Source organism: Carassius gibelio, chromosome B19 (assembly GCF_023724105.1).
Source record: "Carassius gibelio isolate Cgi1373 ecotype wild population from Czech Republic chromosome B19, carGib1.2-hapl.c, whole genome shotgun sequence".
Lineage (NCBI taxonomy): Eukaryota > Metazoa > Chordata > Actinopteri > Cypriniformes > Cyprinidae > Carassius > Carassius gibelio.
In genome coordinates, this window is record NC_068414.1 from 9695157 (window position 1) to 9716251 (window position 21095).

General features: G+C 35.2%; 1 protein-coding gene across 12 annotated transcripts in view; it reads left to right on the forward strand.

Moving 5' to 3' along the window:
• LOC127979205 (thyroid hormone receptor beta) overlaps positions 1-21095 on the forward strand; it is a 121241-nt gene that overhangs the window by 69950 nt on the left and 30196 nt on the right. For 6 of the 12 annotated variants that reach the window (XM_052584512.1, XM_052584514.1, XM_052584522.1 and 3 more), the window contains 4 exons: positions 2538-2604; positions 11763-11814; positions 11947-12011; positions 15102-15152. In XM_052584512.1, the coding sequence (XP_052440472.1) occupies positions 12005-12011; positions 15102-15152 (58 nt within the window). In that variant the 5' untranslated portion in view covers positions 2538-2604; positions 11763-11814; positions 11947-12004. Of the gene's footprint in view, positions 1-1817; positions 1932-2537; positions 2605-10015; positions 10130-11762; positions 11815-11946; positions 12012-15101; positions 15153-21095 lie in introns of those variants that run through there. The other 6 variants (XM_052584518.1, XM_052584519.1, XM_052584520.1 and 3 more) reach the window with 3 other exon arrangements.

Below are 21095 nucleotides of genomic sequence, written 5' to 3' on the forward strand. Positions count from 1 at the left end.
TCTGTATCTATACAAGCTTGTTCCTCAGATACTCTGCTAAAAAATAAAGCATCTCTGTTTGGTTTTGATTATCTTGTCTATCGTGTTGAAATAATGCATTTTAAAGTGATCTATGATCTATATATGACTGGATCGCTCATCGCGTTCTAAACTGCCAACAGACAGTGAAGCCACTTCTATATTATAGATCAGTGGTTAGCAGTATGTCCGCTGTCTAGCAGTATTTCAGACTGGACCAACCAGACAGTAAAACGGCGACTAGGGATGCCACAAGTACTGGCACTTCACTATCAAGTCGGTGGTGAAAATGTTAAAATTTGATGATACCAGCATCTCTGTAGTACCGGTAGTAAGTTACCGAGTCCTGAGTATATTCGTTACCTGCAGCTGCGTTCATTCGCTTCTGTGTTAGTTTAAGCGATGGGCTCCAGACTGTAGCTGAATATATACTAGTGTCTGTGAATATTAAACTGCAAAATATTATTTAAATATTACTCCTGCGAATTCTACTTCTCTGTGGGTGACGGGCGCAGATGCGCGGGAGCTCGCTGTTTTGTAGTCTCTGCCGTGTGTCACTATATGAGGACATGAACGCATAAACAGTCACTTCATCAGAATTTACCGTTTCATAAACACAGACACTCAAAGATCTTCATGGCAACCCATCAAAATAAATGTTTGGTTTAACATGAGTAAATTGACAATATATTAAGCTACTGTTGTAGCCTTAGGTAGATTTTGCTACGTCTCTATGTAGTAATAATAATATGTCTCTATTAATAATAATAATTATGCCTAGACAGTTGCTTGTTTTTTACTTCTTTTGTTGTAAAGAGATATAATATATAATTTGTTATATTCCTAGACTTATTTTGTTGCAGTTTTTTATACAGTTATATTGTAAAACTAAAATACCTTTTTTAGTTTGCGTTTTTTGGGCTGCATTTGAAGTTCTTTTTCTCTTAAGAAAATACGTAATATTACTGTCAAATTCATGTCGTATAATAAAAATAATGTAATAAAACCAGTAATTCACCATGTATTTGTTAATGTTTTATTAAGGGATAAAAACACCCCAGTTGCAAAAACAGTCGGTTATGTCTGTCAAGGTAAACAGTTATATATATATTGTCCTCTCTGAGGTTGGGACTTGAAACAGTATTCTGTGCTCATCAGTGCAGCTAAAGACAGAACAATTAGCAATGCTCTGCTCAAACTCTCACCATGGCATTAGAACTGGTACACCATTGTCACTTGTGAAAACACAATGGCACACTGTTGGTGTAAATCTACATCCAGGAGCGGTCATATTATAATAAGATACCCTTTCTACATCACGGGGGGAGTGAAATCTGAGTGGTTCATTTTTTCATAAGCTCGTAGAAAAAGGCTTACTGGGTTGCTTTTTCACAATTTCTGTGTTGCAGTTTTTTAAATAAATAAGCAAACAACCCAGCTCAGGTGGGAAAAGGAATGCAAAAGTTATATAATGCATTATTTTGCAGTTAGTTATTTTATTATGGAGTAACACAATATTGTAATGCATTACATTAAAAGTAACTTTCTCTGACACTGATCAGAACTAAAATTAAACGGTAAAATAATCGATAATGTCAAACCTGGTGTGAGGCAGATTTACAGTAATTGCAGATTTGAGTGCCATTTCAGATCTTAGCTTATATTCATAGTAAAAAACGACACTTTTCTTTTTGTGGGTGAACTTCCTTCATGAGCATGACTCAGAAAGAGTCCCTAGTCGATCAGTTTCGCAAACCCAAGCCATCTCCTCAAAGACCTTCTAAACCGTTTCTCTCACTTGAACGTGACTTGAGGACAGATCACAGGAGCCAGTTTGGGAAGGCTCCTGAAGGACATCCTCCTCTGATGTTGTGTGGAAGCAGTCTGGATTGTCAGCAGAGGTCAAGCAGATGGTAATGCTCCTCAGGGGAGAGACGGGGCGGTGGGGAAAACCGCATCTGGAAGGCTGGTTTCCTGAAACGCTGCGCTCTGCCATTAACATATATCCTGCTATACAAACACAGACTTACAGATAACTGTTAACTGGAGGTTGCATAATAGAGGGGTTATATATTACACTTTTGTTTTTGGCAGTGTCTGTGAAAGTATCATACGGGTGTATTGTGTGCATGTGTGTTTTACTCTAAGACATAACTCCAGTTAAGCCATTCGTTGGATGACATTCAGAAGAGTGTAAACACTGGCTCTGTGGTGCTTTCATAACATGAATATGATAATCGGTATATCAGTTTTCTCTTGTCAGTGTCAAGTTGGTGTAAATTTAGGGTGAGTTTATATGTACCACACTGAGAGAGAGCTCTCCGTTATATCTCTGTTATCACTGGCACTCGTCCAGCTGGTGCAGGACGCCACAGAGGTAAAGAAAGAACACATTTAAGGAACAAATTGTGCATAGTTAATGGGTGGTTGGTCATAACCTTCTTGATTATTAATTCGTTGTGTGTCTGGACAGATTCATTTGGCCATGTATTCTAATGACTCTCTACATTTCATTCTAGATTTTCATGTTGGGAGGGATTCGTGCAGCTCAGCCCTGGCAGGACTAAACGGCCCCCCGTCTTTCTGGTAAGAACAGATTTAACACATTTATACAAAACTAAATGAAGATTTTAATTTAGTCAAAAATGTTAACTAATTAATGCAATAACACTCAAAACAAAGCAAAGACACAAGGCTTATGTTTTAGAGACCATAATGTCATAGAGACTTAGCTGTGGACTCGGGGTCAGTAAGCAATGTCCCGACACAACTGCACCACAACTGTTGTGCTACAAACACCTTATTACCAATCCAGAAATATCAAAAAGAGTCATACTGTATATTAATGTGGACTTATTCCACCCTTTTTTAAAACAATCTCGCAGAAAGGCAGTTTTCCCTTGGAAATGCACCTCTGTGACTGTGATGTGTATATGTAGGCCTATGTATGTATTCCACTGATCGGGTTTATTTTTCAAATTTGCAGACTTTTTTTTACATATAGAAAGTGTTTGTCTGCAGGGACATTAGAAATATGTAATTTGATCAGGACATTCTTCCAATGAAAACACCATCTGCTGTCCTCGTTCACACTGCCGTTGCCATGTCAATGAGTCTATATTTAATAAAATCATTTCATCCTCGCTTCCAAATTAACTAATAGCGCATCCCATCAGCTGTTCAGATACACCTGTGTTCCTGCTCGAGTCAAGAGCTCTGTTTGTGGTCCTTTTGTTTCTGTACAACACTAGTACTAACACGAAATGACCAATAATACCATGGCAATCATATTTATTTTCACATATACAGTGTCAACATATTCTTTAAAGTAATTTGAAGTACAATGTAAATATGTTTTTGGTGAGAAATTAACAGCAGTCACCAGCCAAAAGTAGGTATTTCTTTGCAGTGGTAGGTACACTGAAAAAAAAAAAAAAAACATTGGTGAAGGGTTGACTTTAAAATCTTTTTCATTAGAGTGTTTTTTTTATTTCTGTTTCTGTGTTTAAGTGCTATAATCGCATCCCCGGTGCATCTACCAACCCAGAAAATGTGAAAAAGAAGAACCCAGTATTTATATATATATGAAAAAAAAAATTAGCCGCTTAGATTTCGCTCCCTTTAAACCTTTATAGTTTAAAACGTATTATTTCAGCACAATAGACATTATAATCAAAACCAAACAAATGGTTTGTTTTTGTGTGTTTTTTTTTTTTTTTTCAGTGTTTCTGAGGAACAGGCTTGAATTCTGGAAACGGGGCGGGGAGCAGCAACTCATTTGCATTAAAAGAGACATGAACAAAAACAGCCTGTTCCTGATTACACACAAAATAAGCATTTCGAAATGATATAATCAATGATCTGTGGGGTATTTTGAGCTGAAACTTCACAGACACTTTCTGTGGACACCTGAGACTGATACTGTATTACATATTGTAAAAAGGTAATAATAGGTTATAACAGGTCTCCTTAAATTTGACACCCTGTTTCAGTCTGGCCATTGAAAATAAATGCTGTTGTTCATTAATATCAACATATCAGTGCTGAGGTTACAGAGAAATGAAAAGCTGGTTACATATGTGTCTGATTCACTTAAAACTGCCAAGTCCATCATTTTGTGTAGTATGACCACAAATCTTCCTTCACAAGCTCTTGCTATAGGTTTTTTGTACATTGTAATTACAGTGGTGCTGCTAAAGGGTTATATATATATATATATATATATATATATATATATATATATATATATATATATATATATATATATATATATATATATATATATATATATATATAATTTATACCAATATGTCTTTTCAGATTTTTTTTTTCAGATTTTTTTTTTTCCTGCATTTCGCTCCATACAGCCCTGCTTCTGACTGGTCACGTAAGGACAGTGAGGGCAGAGTGTGCAGCTCTTCATAGCATGAGTGTGTGCTCTTGTGTTCCCACATGAGTTTTTCTGCATGGCTGGGTTCTCCTCAGATGGCCTTTCCCACGTTACGGCTCACACACACACACACACACACACACCACCTCACGGGGAACAGATGGCATCATTATTCACAAAAACTGAGGCAGCATGTTGCACTCTGGCCAGCAAAACATGTCTGTCCTGTGTGGAAACAGGGGTCAGCAGTGTGTGCTTACACGACTCTCCTAAAGTTAAATACAGCATAGGATAATATTACAGTAAATGCTGCACATTCTGACCTCTGTGAGACTTAATGGAATACTTGAGGGGAAAATAAAATTGCGTGCTCATTTGCACTCATGTTGCTCCAGTCCTGCATGTTTTGTCTCAAAAGGGAGTAAGTGTGCAATTACAACCTAGGATCAATGGAAAAACATGCCTGAGGCACACAATTACATAAAGTCTCTTTTTGCCAAAGGTGATGGCGGCTAGGAAACATAACTTTTTGGATTGCATCCAGCTCCTTCTGCTTGAAGATCACGATTTATTATTTTGGTATTATGTGGGAAAGGAAGAGTTGTAGTCTTGCCAGCAGGTTATAAATGAAGGTAGAGCTGTGACCACAAGCATGATGATAGTCTGTCTTGATTTAAGCTGCATTATGGTGCTATCTGGTCCTTTCTTGAAGTGATCATAGTGGCCATAAGGATCTATGCCGAGCACTTTGAGGTGTTCACTGAGGATCAGTCGTGAGGGCTTGTGTAATCGCAGTAGTTTTTGCTGAAATTTAAGAGTGGTGTGTTCTGGTTGTTTCTGGATTTAGGTCAACAATCTGGTATTGATACGAACCAGATCCGGCTAACTATGGTAGCAAACAGACTAATATAAGCATAGATGCTGCCCCTCTTTCAAGATAACGGGTGAATTTGGTGTCGTTGATGGGAAGTGTTGCTGGTTGAAGTCCATGAAATCAAGATCTTTCAGTGTTAAAAGAGAGTGGTGATGGTGAAGAGCGATGACAATGTTGCACCACCTTGCTGGACTTCTGTCTTCACATGCAAAGTATGAAACAACAATCACAACAACAGTTTCAAAGAGAGGTTGCTGTAAAACCTTTTTATAAAAATCTTTTTTGTTAGACTGTTTCTGGGGAGTGCAAGAAGCTGATTTAAAGTAAACTCTGCCACTCAATGTTTCACAAGGTGAATATCATGTCACAACATAACCTCTTCTTAACTGAATCCTGTCTGTTCATTCCTTAGTTTTTTTGTCTACTGTTTCTGAGATTTGCTGAATTAACGATAATCTTTGCAAAATCATTGACAAATGGGTGATGCCGCAGAAGCTCTTGCAGTTACTCAGGTCTACTTGGTTTGGTATCTTCTGGGAAGTTCTGAGCAGCTTTCCCTTTTTTTTATTTTTCTCGTTACAACAACGTAATTTTCTCGTTATCTCGACATTACGAAAGGTGTTTTCTCATTATAACGACTTAATTTTCTTGTTATCTCGACATAACGAAAATGTTTTCTCGTTATAACGACTTAATTTTCTCGTTACCCAACATAACGAAACTCGTTTTCTCATTATAATGACTTAATTTTCTCGTTATCTTGACATAACGAAAGTCTGTTTTCTCGTTATAACGACATGATAGTTTTACTGTTGCTATAGTAAAGAACTCAACTTTGATAGGCATCTAATTAACAACCATGCAGTCACTCCTACTGTAGCCTATATTTCAGCAAATTTTGCTTCGCCTAGGTAATAACATCTGGTAATAACATCTACTATACTGCACATAAATAAAGACTGATCAATCACTGTTGATTTTTCCAGAGACAGTAAACTAAACGTTTTGTTTTTGTAATTAACATGTTTAAATGGCAACACCACAAACACTTCAGAAGGATGCAGAACTATTCTAAGATTTTTTAGAGCTGCTTGGATTAAAATCACTTTTAATTTTCAAGCGTTACAAGCTTCTGTTTGAAAAGAGCGTTCGTGTGCAGTGTGTGTGTGTGTGTGTGTGTGTGTGTGTGTGTGCAGAAAAAAAATGATTACAACATTATAGAACAAAACTGAATTAAATTAGCCAATGCACTTTACATATACATCACATTTCTCATCAATATGTTTAACAGTAAAGATTAATTATAAGGAAAAGAAGCATATCACAAATACCCTATATCATTAAATTCCATCCTACTGTAGATAAACAGAACATCTAATCATGTGCCTAAAAGAAGAACAAATAAAAATATAGGTGCAAACAGAATACAGTGACGTCAAGCTTGGTTTGATAAGCAGTTATTTTATGACAGAACACGTTGGTGAAACTCATACATCTAGCAAGAACTTAATACACACAATAATCATATTGATTCAAGCATTTAACATATATGAATTAATTAAATGTCAGTAATGAACAAGACTGCACAAATTATAGTGACCATGAGGATGATCCGCATAGAGTATAATGGATAGTGTAAAAAATTATAATGCATGGAAAAAAAAATTAAATGCAAAAATTATAATGCATGGCCGCTTAGAACTTCCGTACATCTGTCCAGTCATCTGGTATTTTCTTTTATTCTCACATGGCTTCAAAAAGTGTTCATAGTATTTTGGCTGTAGATTCTGTTTTGGAAATCTGTGTTGAGCTTATCCTATCCAGGTGCTATTTTGTTTTTGAGGAATCTGATGGTTTCTTCTTTGTCTTGTGGGACTATATTAACATCTAGATCAACCTCTGCTGTTGGTGACAGATTATTTAGGATTTCACTTAAGTACATTGCCCATTGAGTGTCCTGTTCTGCTTCTGATGTAAGAAGTCACCCCTGAACATCAGTATTTCCACTATATTTTCAGGCTATCTTGGTGATCTTATACACCTTGTTCCTGTTTGTCAGCTGCTGCTTCGCTTGGCTTGTGATATTTTCCATGTATAAACACTTGTCTGGTCTTGCCATTATTCTTTTTTTCATCGTTTGATCAGCTTTCTGATGGAATGCTTCATTGGTAACAGAATGTGCTACTCTGATCTGGTCCCACACTTTCACTGCCTGTGTGAGGTTCTCAGTATCTGCTAGAGTCTGGAATCTGTTCTTTAGCTCCAAAATAGAAGCATTCTTTACTCTGGGGACACACGTTTTCTCCGTTGCATACTGCTGACATTCTCTTTGGATTCCAAGTTATGTGAGGCAAATGTGAAAATGTGTTAGTCTAGAAACCATGCACTATGAGTTTGAGATCAGAATATAGTGTTATGCACAGACCACATGGATCTAATTTTGTGTGAAATAAATAAAAGTTGGTGTTTAGCTGGAAACTGCAGTGAATTGTATTAATACTTTTTGGTTTAGTTTCTGGAGAGCCATGCATTCCAGCAAGCCTAAGTGGTGGAATTACTACATCCATCAACCAAAAAAATAGGATGTTTTTTTTCCAGTTGAAGTCAGTGCTCTCCTGCCTCCCTGTCAATCAGCCTGAGCCAGTCTGGCCATTCTCTTCTGACCTCTGGCATCAAAAAGGCATTTTCATTTCATTTTGAGCTGCCGCTCACTGTATATTTACTCATCAGCTTGGGGGTCCAGTACACCTGCATTTTATGGACTTACACAGATGGATTGTATCTCTGCAAATCGTTCTTTGTGCTCATCTAAAGAAAGATACATATTTCGTTGTGACATGTTTCTGTGATTTCACATTTTTTTCTCCATTGCGCTAATAAGGGAATAACATATGGCACTGAATCAAGCTGATGAACCCATCTGAACCATTGGATTTTGCCACATTTTTGACACTGTGTGTCCGAGTTGATGTTCTCAACTCTGACACTGAACTCACAGGTCTTCGCTTGCCTCTGTTTTCATGAAGAAGTTCCAGTTTGGCCCAGGGGCTCTTCCTAGAAAATCTGTCATAAAACTTTTCTGTTTTGGTGCTTTAAGTCATGACGATGAGTTCTCTGAACTGCAAACCAAGCGCACAGAGAGAGATCATTGAGGGCCTTTGAAAGGAGTTACTTGAATTTGATTCATGTCTCGTAATATTTGTATCTGGCAGTGTTGCTGTGTGTCTGTTGGGCACGTGTATCTCACTTGTCTTGTGAGCTTTGTATCAGAGTCTAACTTGAGTCCAGGTCCAGTTATTTATTTGTCTTGGTATTCATTCAGTGACAAGGATCTGAGGATTGTAATGACAGGATTTTGAAGTAGTACTGATGATCACAAATACTTTTCTTAATGGTCTGCATCAAGTTCATTATAGACATGCTAACATAAACAGAGCTACTGAGTCAGATCTCAGACTGAGCTCTAAATGCTTATTGATCGAAGTCATTTGGCCTCGTTTAGAGAAGTTATTTCTTTCTGTAGACCAGCAGTGATTCAGAGCTCAAGTGTTGTTTTGAGGGTTGGAAAAAAAAATCTGAATTTAAGAATTGGACCCCTTTCAATTAGCAGGCTGTAATTAGGACCCAAAAACCATTTGGTAGCATTTTTGCTGCATTTTGGTTTATTTTGTTCATAAAGCCCCTATTGATTTCCAACCCTGGTCTACACACACACAGCCTCTGAAATGCTGGTGGAACATAAATGTATTATTATATTTAATTACATTTTAATAAGATTTTTGGTAACAATTTATTTTAAGGAATCCTTGTCACACGTTAAATGTACTTACCATTTTAATAATAATATATTATGGATAATTACATGCAAATAACCCTAAATCAAACCCTAATCCTTACCCTAGCAATATAGTAAGTGCATGTAGTTTATAAATATTACTCAGTACTTATATGTATAATTTCACTGTAATAAGGACACTTTTTTTGTAGTCTTAAATTTAAGTTTTTGCACATTGCGTTAAATTAAGTGGTTAGTAAAACAACATAACCTGTAATACTATGTATCTTTAGGTGTTTCAATTAAAAATCTGGGGGGAAATTGCTGTTTGCAAAGCAGAATGCATATATCCAACATATTGATAATGAAGCCAATGTGAAAAATCATTAAAAAAAAGAATTCTGCCACTGATATGATTTTTTCTTTTTTCTTTTTTTGGCATATGTTGTCTGCTTTGTATATTCAGAACTAATTTTGCCTATCAAGTAAATGCAAATTGATTAAACTAAGTGAGTACTACTAATTGCAGGTTGCACAGCACAAAACCCCAGACTGTAGGCCCTTTCGGATTGTTTTTCAGCATACAGCTAATCACCACAATCTGGTGTACTTTACTGCTGTATTACAGATATCCTTATTAAATTAAATTCTGTTCACAACAGTCTTTTTATGGTGGTAATAGCACAATGTGTCAAGTACATTTGCATAGAAAGAAGGCAGTTTACTCAAAAAAATGTTGAGTGGCACTGTTATGTTGCAGCTGTATGTAAGGCATTACATTATCAGTTATTCTGATGGCACACTGACTTATAATAAGGTGAATAACTTCTGTTTTTGCCAGTGCTGTGCCCCAAACATCTGTTCTGGGAGCATGTTAGGGGAACAGTCAGGGAAATGCCATGGCCTGGTGACTTATTGTGCTGCTCGTTCTGTGTGATGTTCATGTGTGTGGTTGTAGATCTTCAGCGGTATGAGGAAGCACAACGTGAAGGAAGTGTGGTAATACGCTGCTTCAAAGAATGTCCTATCTGATATAGACTCATTTCCTGTTAACTGCCTCTGAAAAAAAAGGGTAAGCATTTAACAGATTTCTACTAGATGAATTAGTTCTGTCGTGAGCATGTAAACAATGTTGATTAAATTGACAAATGATGCATTTTGTCATTTAGATTTTCTTAATCAGCTTCAGGAAGTTCTGAAATTCCCATTTATTATGATGTTTTTAATGTTATGTTTGTAATGTTATCTTTGATGCAAAATGCCTTTTTTCCCCCAATTGAATTACTTTCACTGTTTGAAAAATTGAATTTGAATGATCACATTTAGTCTTTCTTAAAAAGAAAAGCTTAAATACATTGTTGCCACTGTTTTGTCATTACCATTCACCAAGCTTTGCTAAAAAGCTTTTTTATTTTGACATAAAAGTAGATATACAATTTGGACAAAATGTAACAGTTTGCCAGTCATTGCACACAACTGTACACTATTAAAAATAAAGGTGCTTCAAAAAGTTATTTAAGCGATGCCATAGACCCATTTTTTGGTTCCACAAAGAACCATTCAGTCAAATGTTCTTTAAAGAACCATCTCTTTCTTACCTTTTTATAATCTGGAGAACCTTATTTCACCACAACCTTTTGTGAAACAAGATGTTAAAGGTTCTTTATGGAACCATTCAGACAGAAAGGTTCTTCTATGGCATCAACCTTTATTTTAAGAGTGTATGTGCTGCAGGTTCTCCAGTGAAGAGCTGAAAGTAAACCGTCTTATTGCAGGGTTTTAAAGTAGATGCTTAGCAGAGCTTGTTATTGAAAGTGTGATCTTTGTAGATAAAGTGTGTTTTCTCTCAAAGGGTGTGCTTTGTCTTGTTCTCGCCTCACTCTGAGGTTCTCTTGGCAGCAGCGAGTCCTGTAACAACAGCACTTCGAGTTTCACACCCTGCACTTTTACCCTCGGTCTGAGAAACAACAGAAACTCCCTTTACAGTATTTGTGTTCCAGCTCGGTGAAAATATTCCTCAAACAAGGCTTGTTCTGAACCATTAACCTGAGCATGAAACGATTCCTATGAATACCACTTGACAGACTCAAGCAGTTCAATTTTGTGTAGATCATTTATTTTAATACATCGATGGATTGATCTTTCTTTTCTTACACGTAGCCTGAAAAAGGGACAGTTCACTCAAAAATGAAAATTCTGTCATCATTTATTCACCCTCCACCACTCCTGTTCAAGTTTCTTTCTTCTGTTGAACACAAAAGAGGATGTTCTGAAGAATTCCATTGAGTTCCATATTTATGCATTTTGTAGAACCTTGTGCACAAAGCAACTGAATTGCATTGAAGACATACAGGGGTTTTTGCATTCTTCAGAACCACGGCATTGATAGTGTCATGCTCTGTTATTTGACAGGTTGTTTCAGAATTGTGTTGATCAAAATTCAAGCTAAAGTGTACATTTTTTTTTTTTTTTGCCTGATTCCAATGAACAGCATTTGAATCCATTGCCGGTCCTAGTTTGTTCAGGTGACTAACCCTAAGTATGAGAAACAGTAAGAGCAGTGTTTGTTCTACAAAACACCAATAATAACATGCACAAATTAGTTAAATGAATTAGTTTTTGGTACTTCTGTGTTTAATGCATATTGTCCTCTGAAAGGCGTTTCTATGCATTATGTAAGTCTCTCTTCTGCGTGTCTTCCTCAGCCTCTGCTGCTTCACACGGCTGTGGGACGACTCCGATATCACGAAGAACAAGGTAGGCCAAAGCAACTCTCATTTTGAGCCACAGAACAGACCACAGGCAGGATGCCTTAATTACTGCATTATTCTGCTGTTTTTGTTATTATTTGTTGTTCTTCCTTTGACTTTGTTTGACTTTGTGTGTCAGATATCAGCGAGTCTGTGGATGACAACAGCATGATGTTTAAGGCCTAATACACAGCAGTATGTCAGGTAATGTAAAAACAATCAATAAATAAATCTTAACTTTCAACATCTACCATCTCAGGCAGAATTGCTTTGTGTGTATGTGTTTTTATAATCCAGAACAATCCAGGATGTCGTTCCACCATCTATGATTTAAAAGAGAAAGGAATGATTGGCATCTTGCTTGTTTCGTATGCGTACAGTATGTTCCAGTTTAGAATGTTCCAGAACAGTTAGCCAGGGTTTCCCAAACGGGGTTCCAGAGGGAATTTCAGGACATTGGTGGGTTGATGAAAAGCTATAAATAAAAATTATATATAATTAAATCATAAAATGTAATTAATGAAATAAACAAATGCAGTATTTTAAAACTAATAAAATTAAGTACATACGTTCTGGCACACAGCCTGCTGGCATTTTTGTTCAGACCAATGAGAAAATGTTTGTCCTAAATCTATATATATTTTTGCATCATTGAGACACTGTTTTCCAAATGAATGTTGTTCAGTGCTTTGACGCAATGTATTTTGTTTAAAGCACTTTATAAATAAAGGTGATTGATATATATATATATATATATATATATATATATATATATATATATATATATATATATATATATATAGATATAGATATAGATATAGGATTAAAATTTAGGACAAATATTTTCTCTCTCTCTCTCTCTCTCTCTCTATATATATATATATATATATATATATATATATATATATATATATATATATATATATATATATATATATATATATATATATTATTTTTATTTTTTATTTTTTTTTACCTTATCAAATAGTTATCTTGTGGCAATATGAGAAGTACAGAACCAACACACACAAAAAGTAAAACAAAATTAAAAATAAACTAAAGATACAATTTTAATGATGTTAATTGTCATGCAGATTAAGGCATTATTATGTGCTTTATACGTACATCCAGTATGCTAGATAATAGAGAAGTGTTTCCTAATCTAAAGTGTTTCCTTGATGTCTGTTCTAGCTGGTTGAAGTCGAATCATTAAAACAAAACAAAACGAGTATTAGGTCAACATTGCAGCAATATCTGACACTTTTACTTTTGACCCAGTTCCTACCTATGTGTGTAATCTCAGTGTGTATGTGTGTGTTCAGCAGTGCTTCACGTCTTCCTTCGATTGTGATCTTTGGACTGAATCATGTTTGGCTTTCAGATTTTTAATTGCCTTATCTTTAGCATTCTCTAAAAGCAGCACTGAAGCCATTGTCTCAGACGCAGAGGAACGCTGATTGCTGGTATTCTCATCCTGTGATGCACCTTGAGCTCTGTTATTGTGGCGTCACACTGATCATTCTGACCACATGATCCTTGTTGAGTACCCAAAAGAGCAAAAGCAAGTCTTTTTTAGCCTTGCTGTTTTCAGGGCTCAATAATAAGTATTTATGTTTCTGCTCATCTGTGACCCTGTCTGTGAAAACCCAGCTAAAGTCTTTGTGTGTGTGTGTGATTTTACTGTTTTTTTTACATAAAATCATACTTCATAAAGGTGTAGAAAATTCTGTGAAAATATAACCTTTATATTTATATATTTATACCTTTATATTGACTGTGTAAGGCCATGTCAAAGATGGAAATCATAGTAAAAATTAATGGATGAAATCACATTTTGATGGATGTCATCTTATATTTATATTTTGAGACTTTAGCCTGGATTTCACAGACAGGGCCACATTTCGGATCATTTGGGTAGATGATTTTTATTTGTGGCCATATTTTCAGTGTCTATACTGGGACAATAATAAAATACATGAATGGAATATAAAGTTTTTAAGTTTTTCATTCCAAAAAATACAGTAAAAAATTTGAAATATCATTACAAATGGATTATTTCATGAATAGAAAGTTTTTAACCTGTTAAATGTCACTCACGTTTTTGAAGATAGACTTGAATGTGCATGATACAAACCTAAATTTTAATAATTCATGACTGAAAACATTTTGTAACATGATTTTGATGTACCATTTACATGGTAATGCAATGTCTGATTTTAAAATGGGTTTTGAAGGATGAATTTTGAGATTTTATGTTTTCAAGTGATATATAACTTCTGATGATTTCTAAAATGTAATAGAGAAAAAGGCAACGAGGAAGTCTTTTTTTTAAACAAAGGTCAAAGCTCCTTTTGTAATGTAGATTTCTGAGGGTGCGCTCTTGTCATAAATTCATCTATTACTTTTCCTACATAATTTTTAACAAAAAATATTGGTAAAATATATATTTGGGAGTCTTAGACCTTTCCAACGATATATAGTTTGTCAAGATTAGATTAGATTTGATTGTAATATAGTATAGTCAACGTAGGCGTCCCGTATACGGGACGGGGTGACATTTAACAGGTTAAACATTAAACAATCTTTGTACCAGTATTAATGTCTTTACGGTCACTTTTGATCAATTGAATGCATTCTTAAATTAATACAATTATTAATTAATTTAGTTTTCGTACTTACCACAGTCTTTTGAATGACATTGAATCATGGTTTTCACAAAAATATTCAGCAGCACAGCTGTTTTCAACATTGATAATAATCAGAAATGATTTCTGAAGGATGGAGGACTGAAGTAATGATGCTGAAAATACAGCTTTGATCACATGAATAAATTGCATTATAAATTATATTACAACAGAAAACCGTTACTTTGAATTGTAATAATATTTCTGAATATTTACTGTATTTTTGATCAAATAAATGCAACCCAAATTTTTGACCGGAGTTTTAGGCCGTTACATGGGACAATTTTTTTTGAGCAACATTGCCGTTGAGAATGTGTAACAAATGTCTGTCTGGACTCTTTACATCAGTCGTGGGTCCCGTGTCTCACCTGGTGGAAATAGTAGAAGTCATGTCCTCCAGGCCAGAAATGACACCACAAGCACATCTGAAGCAAATAAAGGAACAAAGTACTCTTAAATAAATTAAATAAAATAATAAATTCAGACCTTGGACCCTTCTTGTCGAGTCCTGAATTCACTGTTTCTCAAATTGTGTTCACAAGCTGTTTCTCTCTCCCTTTCTCTAAATGTCATGATAATAAAGTATAATGTGCTCTCCCATTTATTTTAGAGCAAGCAGACAAATGCACCTCCCGCTGGAAAGATGAGGCCATGCAGAATGGTACAGTAACTCCCTCCATCATCCATTTATCCTCCTTTTCTCTCTCTTCTCTCTCTTTTGTGAAGTGCTGCTATAGTGGGTGTTTTATGAGGGAAAATAGATCATCATGTCAGAGATGGAAGAGTGTTAACCTCATTTTACTTACTAATGTGACATATTTACTAATGCGAGGCAATCAGTACATTCAACCAGAAAAGAAAAGAATGTAGAGATGGATGATTTTATTCATCTGGAATTGATTGGATGGTAAAGAAGTGACTGTTGCATTCCAGATATCTGTGAGTTTGTTAAACAGTGATAGTGGCTAACGGCTAACGTGACAGAATCCGTTTCATCAGTGGTAAAAGAAAGTTTTGGTTTTTGTTTTCTTTCCACAGTGCGATGACTGTGGTCAGAATGAGTTTATTTCAATTGTTGCGATTTGTTCATATTATTCTGCATTCTGGATTTTTTTTTTTTTTTTTTTTTACAGTTTCCTTAGGTCCCTAAAGTTTTTTAAGTTAGTTTGATCAAATTTGAGGTAATGAAAAGATTTTAATAGTAATGACGCAACTTTAAACTCATTATCTTATCTGCAAAATCATTTGACGTTTAATGTGTAAGTATTAGTAAAACATTTATTGGGTGAGTTTTTTAAACCTAAAACTGTTTCAGTTAAAGATTGTGAGATACACGATTATTTTGAGATCATATATAGGCTTGTTCTGTATTGACAGTATTCATCTTATTTGGGCAGGTCTTACATTTAATTTTAAAAACTGACAAGATATGTATACATATGTTGAGGTGGTTGTTGAGCATAACTGTGTACTCAGTTTACTCTTTGCCAAAGTTATAATAAAAGCTGATACTGGAGCAGTTTAGTGGGCTGTATTAGTGCAACACAAGACCCTGTGCTTTGTGCTTTCTAAAATACTAATCTTCACCATGCTGCTCTATATTAGCTGCTAAAAGCATTTCGATATTTATCTACAGTATCAACAAAGAAGGTCTCATTTATTTTTAAGGGCAGCACAAGCAAACTTTTCAAACAAGATGTTTGTTCGGTTCAATGTTTTGATGTCAGATATTTGAAACGATATGTAAACTCTTTAAAATAATAATAATAATAATAATAATAATAATAATAATAAACTACAGTATCTGGACACTTAAGACACAAAAAGTCTGTATTTTATTGGATCAAAATAACAAAAATATCCAAACAAATAGTACTTGTAGGCTTTCCTGAGAACTAACTTCTTTCCTGAGGCCCTTTTGCAGTGGCACACTTTCTAACACTCATGACAGTGTTAAATCATTGAGCAACACTTCATTCATGATCCAGAATGAAGTTGCCAGCCTACATTGGTCTGGAAATCATAGTTTTATTTTTATTTATCCAACATACTGCACTTTTCAGTCTTCCTCTAGGGGGCAGTAAAAGCATATTGCATCCCAGCTGCAAGTCCAACCAGTCAGAGTTAGTAAAGCTTTACTGATTACAGCGTTTACAAAGTGCTTTACAGAATACATGTGTGCATTCACAGGAAATAATTCATGCACAATAGAAATAACAATAAATTCCATGAAGGAAAGGCCCTAATGAACAAACGTGTTTGAGTGAAGTGATTTTATTTATTTATTTATTTATATATTTGGTGTGTTTTTGGCACAACCAGCAAGTTAAAATAGTCCAACAACAGTCGAAACCGATTTGAAAGAAAATGATGATGATAATCTTTGTCATATCTGAATATCTTCCAGCTGTAGTTGTGTTTAGCAGATTAGAGCTGTGTGGTAATATAGTTTACAGATTGTGAAATTATAAACAATCAAGATTAAAGCATTATGTGAGTGTTAACCCTGGGTCATTTTAAGGCCCGGTTAAACTGAATTCTGGCTTTTCTTGTTTCTCGTTTCACACTGCACACAATTTATCCAGGGTTAACAATTAAACATGGTATTCATAAGTTTCACACTGTACATTCCTGAACCCTGGGTTAGTGATCTTGACACTGATTGGAAAAATGTAGCCTGCATCCTGTTTTACAAAACCGTTTTATCAGTGCGATCCTTCGTATGACATATTTCCGGCTGTAATATCACTTGTTTCATAAATGGACATTTCAGTTGACTGTAAAGGTAAGAATAATACGTGATGGTCAGTGGCACTGAGTTTTTGAACATCTTCACAGATGTAAATCTTTCTGATAAACTGAAATATATACATAAAAAGGTTAGGCCTGTATATGTTTTGTAATTAGGAAGAAGTCTCTTGTGCTCACCGAAGCTGCATCTGCTTGATAAGAAATACAGTAAAAACAGTAATAATGTGAAATAGCATTACAGTTTAAGCAGCCATCGCTCCAGTTTCAGTGACATACTGTTATAAAAATCTCATTGAGCTTTTAGAATGTTTTAGAAGTGACATATTTTAGTCACATTGGGCTTTTGAATGAAACAGTTATTCACCAGAATGTTTTCAACATAATAAACAGAAATGTTTCTTGAGCCGTAAGGATCACGTGACACTGAAGACTGGAGTAATAATGCTAAAATTCAGCTTTGATCACAGAAATAAATTCAATTTTAACATGTATTCCCATAGAAAGCCTCTTAGTATTCAACAATGTGCTGTTTTACTGTATTTCTAATCAAATAGTTCTTTCATAACATAAAAAAAATCTCATCGATCCTGAACTTTACCATATCTATGTAAAACTGTTTTTAATAAATTCATTTTCAATGCATAGACCGTGCTGGAAGAACAATAAAAGACTTTTTAGATTATGAGAGACGTCAGTGTGTCTCTTTCTCCGTGTGTGTGAGCACGAGTGTGATCTGCATGATATCATGATGCTGTTTGCCAGCCATCTGTTGCATGATGGGCCCCTCGGGACGGGCCTCTGCCGTCCCACCAATGCTAATTGAGAGTGACACATCCTCCCGCTTCAGCGTGATAACGGCCTTTGTGTTTGTGTGCCATTATTGTGAAGAGTGTCAGACCATGTTAAGGTCAACGTGTGTTACTGTGGACTCCATCCTGTCACTGGAAAGAAATAAACCAGCACACGACTTCTGATTAGTGGTGTTTGCATCACTATTCATCACTATTACTGTTGCTTTTACTGAGAGTTTGAGCAAGAATGGCATTGACTTTCATTTACCTTCTCTTTGTGTAGAGCTAAAACATTACTAATAGCACCCTCTTAAACTAGGTAAGATGCAGGCTTTTACATTAGAAGATAGTGCTAGTAAATTTGTATCTTAGTGTTCAGATGCAGCATCGTATTGAAAAACAAAATCAAATCATTTTATTGCATCAGATGTGTAATCTAGACCATGTGACGCTGATCCTGGCTTCTGCCCATGCAGCCCGTCTTCTCTGTGAATGATCGCTTGTCAGATGTTCTGCATGGAGCATGTTTTAATGGTGATGTGATCAGGGTAAATTGCACAATGCACTGCAGCAAAGAAAGCGGTAACACTTTCTACGAAGCCTGTCTTTATAATAGATCATAAGGGTATTCTTAAGGCATTATAATGAATGCATATAAAAAACCTTATAATATGTTGTATCAACTCATGAATATTCATAAGAACAGTTTTAATGTATTATAATATTTACTTATTTGTGGTTATAGCTTTTAAGAGTATGATTATTTATAACACAATGAACACATTGCGTCCACTTTATCAATGGATTATATTTCTCATAGTTATAATGGATTATAAATCTCATATCTTGCCATTTTTCTGATGCTACTTTACTTAAAGCTGTCAAATACCACTTAAGTCAGTAAAAAGTAGTAATAATGATATTATTAATAGCATTTTCTTCTCTCAAACAACCATAAGATCAGATATCAGATAAGTTGAATGTGTAATATGACACGTTTGCTTTCAACTATTTTTATTGTAATATCAGTTTGATTATGTATTCTATTTATACTAGTACTCTAATGACAGTTAGTTGGGATGTAGTGGCAAAGTTGCTTACAGTCGATTGATTAAGGGGACCATCAAAATAAAATGTAACCATATAAATCATTGCATTTTTTTTTAGTTGGAGTATTAATCCCACATAAATTAATAACATTAGCTCCACAGAAACACTCAAATAACACTTAACATCACTCACAAGATGTAGTAAGATACTGTGCAGATCTTAAACAATGTCAAGATATGATACAGTCCATTATACTGTAAATGAAGTAGATTTAATATAGTGTTCATTGTGTGTTATAAATAATCATCATCTTAAACTTATAACCACAAATGTGCAAGTATTATGATGTATTATAATTGTTATGATTATTCATCAGTTGATATAACATATTATACGTTTTTTTATAATGCATTATTTACTCATTATAATGACTTAAGAATACCGTTATAATGTATTATAAATACGGGCTTCATAGAAAGGGTTTCCAAGAAAGCTTGTAAATTCACCACAGAAAATATGCAGCAGACGTTTTTTTTGTAGCGTGTTTGTGTTTTGTATCTTTGAGTTGCTTTGTTATGAGATGCTGTTTGTGTTCATTAAGAATCAGCCGTCTCTTCCAGCCCATGACGACTCAGGTATTATCTAATAATAAACCGGAATTGCTTGTTTTTGCCTCCACTGATAATGTCACATTTGTATTTTGTGTTTATGGAAACTGATGTCCCTATAATGAGGCTTTCGTCTTAAATTCCTTTGATTCATTACTAAAGAGTTGGTGTTGATACAATTTTGTGTCTGACTTAGGTTTCACTTTATTTTAAGTTGTCCTTGTTACAGTGTAAGTATACATTTAAGTATGGAGCAATATTAAAGGGTTAGTTCACCCAAAAATCTAAATGAAAACATTAATAACTCACCCTCATGTTGTTCCAAACCCATGAGACCTCCGTTTATCTTCTGATCACAGTTTAAGATATTTTAGATTTAGTCTGAGAGCTCTCAGTCCCTCCATTGAAACTGTGTGTACGGTCTACTGTCCATGTCCAGAAAGGTAAGGAAAACATCATCAAAGTAGTCCATGTGACGTCAGAGGGTCCGTTAGAATATTTTGAAGCATTGAAAATAAATTTTGGTTCAAAAATAGCAAAAACTACGACTTTATTCAGCATTGTCTTCTTTTTTTTGGCTGTCAAAAAAAATAAATAATTTCAAATATTCGTCAAATTTAAAATAAAAATCCACATTCAAATGCAAAAATGTTGCATTCTAATTTTAGGTGTCCGTTAAGGAGGCTGCTTTAAGGCCCGCCCCGGGTATACTTCACATTCTGTGTTCTGTTCCGTTTCACACAGCTTCTGTCCGCAGGCCGCACAGCTTTCAGAAGCGGACGAGCTCAACGAGCAGTAGCACTTCTGTCATCATTCATCTCGTGTATGCGCTGTTGACAGCCGCTCACCCCGTCCGCGTGCAGGCACTTTGTAAGACCACGTGGGTCTTATAATATAAGTGTCATTTCATTATAATGTTTTTGCTAACCTATATAGCTGAAGCAGCTAGATGCAGCTATGCTGTGATGTTCATTCAAAATACTGTGGAAAAAGAGAATGTGGAGAAGATCTTATTTACGTCAACTGAAACCAAGCCATTCACACAGAACGCATATTTCACGCATTTTCTAGAGAGGGATATCTTCTATTACCGTTGCACTCCCGTCTCGCACAAGAGAGCTGCATGTTTAGACAGCAATGTAAAATTAAGTTGGGTTAAATTTTTTCAAAAACATGTCTTGACACTTTATGGTGTTTTTTTTTCCCCATCCCACTGCCTCTTATGTTTAAATGAAAACTGTACTCTGTGTGATTGGCTTCACCCCTTTGTATTAAACTATGCATGCACACAATGCGGTTTTGTTTATAGTTCTTTAAGCTACTTAATTATAATTAGTTTGTAAACATTATTTTGAAAAAAAAATATGCACTTTTTTCACAGTCATTTTTTCTTATGCTTTGAAT